The sequence below is a fragment of the Pseudogymnoascus verrucosus genome, assembly GCF_001662655.1.
Source record: "Pseudogymnoascus verrucosus strain UAMH 10579 unplaced genomic scaffold scaffold_91, whole genome shotgun sequence".
Lineage (NCBI taxonomy): Eukaryota > Fungi > Ascomycota > Leotiomycetes > Thelebolales > Thelebolaceae > Pseudogymnoascus > Pseudogymnoascus verrucosus.
In genome coordinates, this window is record NW_017263742.1 from 18251 (window position 1) to 20861 (window position 2611).

Sequence of the window (2611 nt, forward strand, 5' to 3'; positions counted from 1 at the left end):
GAAGACCCTGTTCTCAGCGGGACCCTGGCACTGCATTACATCAATGGCCTCCAAGAGCGCCAGGTTGCTGCCTGTATCAAGCACTACGCAGCACACGACCAATCCGCCATGGCGACTGAAGATGATGTCCATATGACGGAACGAACGTTACGTGAAATTCACCTTATGCCGTTCCAAATTGCAATGAAGTCCCAGCCATGGGCGTTTATGGCATCGTATAATCGCATCAATGGTCTTCATGTGAGCGAGAGCCCATTTATGTTGACAGAGATTCTCCGCAAGGAATGGAAGTTTGATGGCCTGGTCATGAGTGACTGGTGGGGCACTTACAGCACTTCCGAGGCCGTCAACGCTGGCCTCGATTTAGAAATGCCCGGACCTGCCATTTGGAGAGGCAAGCAGTTGGTTTCCGCAGTCGAATGTCGGAAAGTGCCAATGAAAGCGATAGATACTGCCGTTAGGAACGTACTAAAGCTTGTAGACAGAACCCACAACCCTACCGCTCCTAGAGAGAACGAAACTGGAGATACAGAAGAAAGTCGAGCACTAACCCGAAAAGTGGCCGCCGATGCCATTGTCCTTCTAAAAAATCATAGACACATCCTTCCACTGGCTAAAGAATCAATTCAGACAATCGGCTTGATTGGCGAACACTTTAAAATACCAGCTACTTGCGGAGGGGGAAGCTCAGAAGTAGCCCCTTTCTACGTTAGTACACCATTTGATGCAATCGTGGAAGCACTGGGTGCCGACAGGATTCAGTACCATGATGGTTGTTATTGTGAGTCGCTTGGTCCCTGGAGAACCCCCTTTCCAAACTCTAGCTGACAATCTCAGCCCGCAGATGGACTCCATTAATAACAAGTGGCCTTACTATTCCTAAATCCCCAGAACCTGGTTTACTCCTTGAATGGTTTGGAGAAGATCCGACTAAAGTCAACGGCACTCCATGCGTTCATTCTACAACAACATTAAGTACATCTATGTATTTTAGCCAAATGATATTGGAATCTGTGCCAGATACCCATTTCATTCGGATCAAGACAATTTTTGCACCAGAGGAGACCTGCAAATATCGCTTCGCTCTTAGTGTCTGTGGGAAGGCAAAGCTTATCATTAACGGAAGAGAAGTGGTTGATCTATGGACAGACCATCCCAAAAAGACAGCCGACACCCCTTGTTTTAACAAGCTATCAATGGAAAGGCTGATAGATCTCGATGTGGAATTTGGCCAAAAGTATGACATCGTCATTATTATGACAAATGAGACCGACAAAGCACATATTGGACCTACTCCACCTGGTGGTGTTCGCCTTGGAGGGCAGAAAATTCGAGATGAGGACGAGGCCATTAATGAGGCCGTGGATTTGGCACGAAATGTTGACATTCCAATTGTGTTGGCCGGCTTGAGTTCTGATTACGAATATGAGGCTTCCGATCGTGCAAGTCTAAAACTGCCAGGTCGAATGGATGAAATGATACAGCGAGTTGCTGAAGCCAACCCAAAAACAGTGAGTGTGTGAACTTTCCCAGAGAGACTGGATGCTGAATATATCACAGATTGTAATCACTCAGGCCGGAATGCCTTTTGAGATGCCTTGGATCGAGGCCACAGATACTCTTGTACATGCTTGGCTAGGCGGCCAGGAGACAGGACATGCAATTGCTGATGTATTATTGGGGGCCGTCAATCCGTCAGGGAGACTGTCAATAACATTTCCGAGGCGACTCGAAGACACCCCGACATTCTTGAACTTTGGTAAAGCCGACCGTCACATCGTCTATGGTGAAGGTATTTTTGTTGGACATCGGTATTATGAGATGATTGACCGACCACCGCTCTTTTATTTTGGATATGGCCTATCATACACTGATTTTGAGTACTCGAACTTGATTGTCCCAGATGTAGTTTGCCCTAGGGTGGTTGGAGGGATGAACGATGTCGTTTTCAACATTTCGGTAGACGTTACTAACGTGGGAACCTATGACGGTTCAGAGGTCATTCAGGTGTACATTACAGATCTGGAGTGCTCAGTTCAACGGCCTAAAAAAGAATTTAAGGCTTTCCAGAAGGTCTATCTCGCCAAGGGGGAAAGGCGAACTTGCCATTTTACCTTAGATAAATACGCGCTCTCCTTCTGGTCTGAGGAACATTCCCAATGGATAACGGAAGCAGGTGATTTTGTAGTAGTCATTGCTACCAGCGCTGACCCTGCAGATGAACTACTTCGAGTATCTTTTACTGTAACAGAGACCTTCTTATGGTCTGGCCTTTGAAGTAGATACTGGGAGTGGCTCATCTACATCTTTAATACGAAGTCTTAATCTATCGCATCGAATTCGTTTTAAGGGCAGATTTTAAATGACCAAAATAGCGTTAGATGTGGCATAATGAGCAATAATGCCTAAGTCTCTCAATTTCAAATCAACCTAAGAGTAGATGTGGCATTATATGTCTTCTGTTTTAGACCACTCCGATACTTTCGTCACATTTGACTAGAAGCCAAATTTTGGTCACGACGATTAATAGTCGCGAAATTCCGTGGCAGCGGCATATAATCCATATTTCCTGATCCTGGGCATACTGGGTGAGGATCTGATATTCATATTA

At 45.8% G+C, this 2611-nt stretch overlaps 1 protein-coding gene across 1 annotated transcript in view; it reads left to right on the forward strand.

Annotated features, from left to right (window-relative positions):
- Positions 1-2277, forward strand: part of VE01_10598 (uncharacterized protein) — a gene marked incomplete at both ends in the record, with an annotated part of 2744 nt that extends 467 nt beyond the window's left edge. Inside the window, 3 exons of the mRNA XM_018279992.1 lie at positions 5-781; positions 838-1511; positions 1561-2277. Coding sequence (XP_018125116.1) covers positions 5-781; positions 838-1511; positions 1561-2277 — 2168 coding nt within the window. The remainder of the gene's footprint in view (positions 1-4; positions 782-837; positions 1512-1560) is intronic.
- Between the last annotated feature and the right edge of the window lie 334 nt (positions 2278-2611).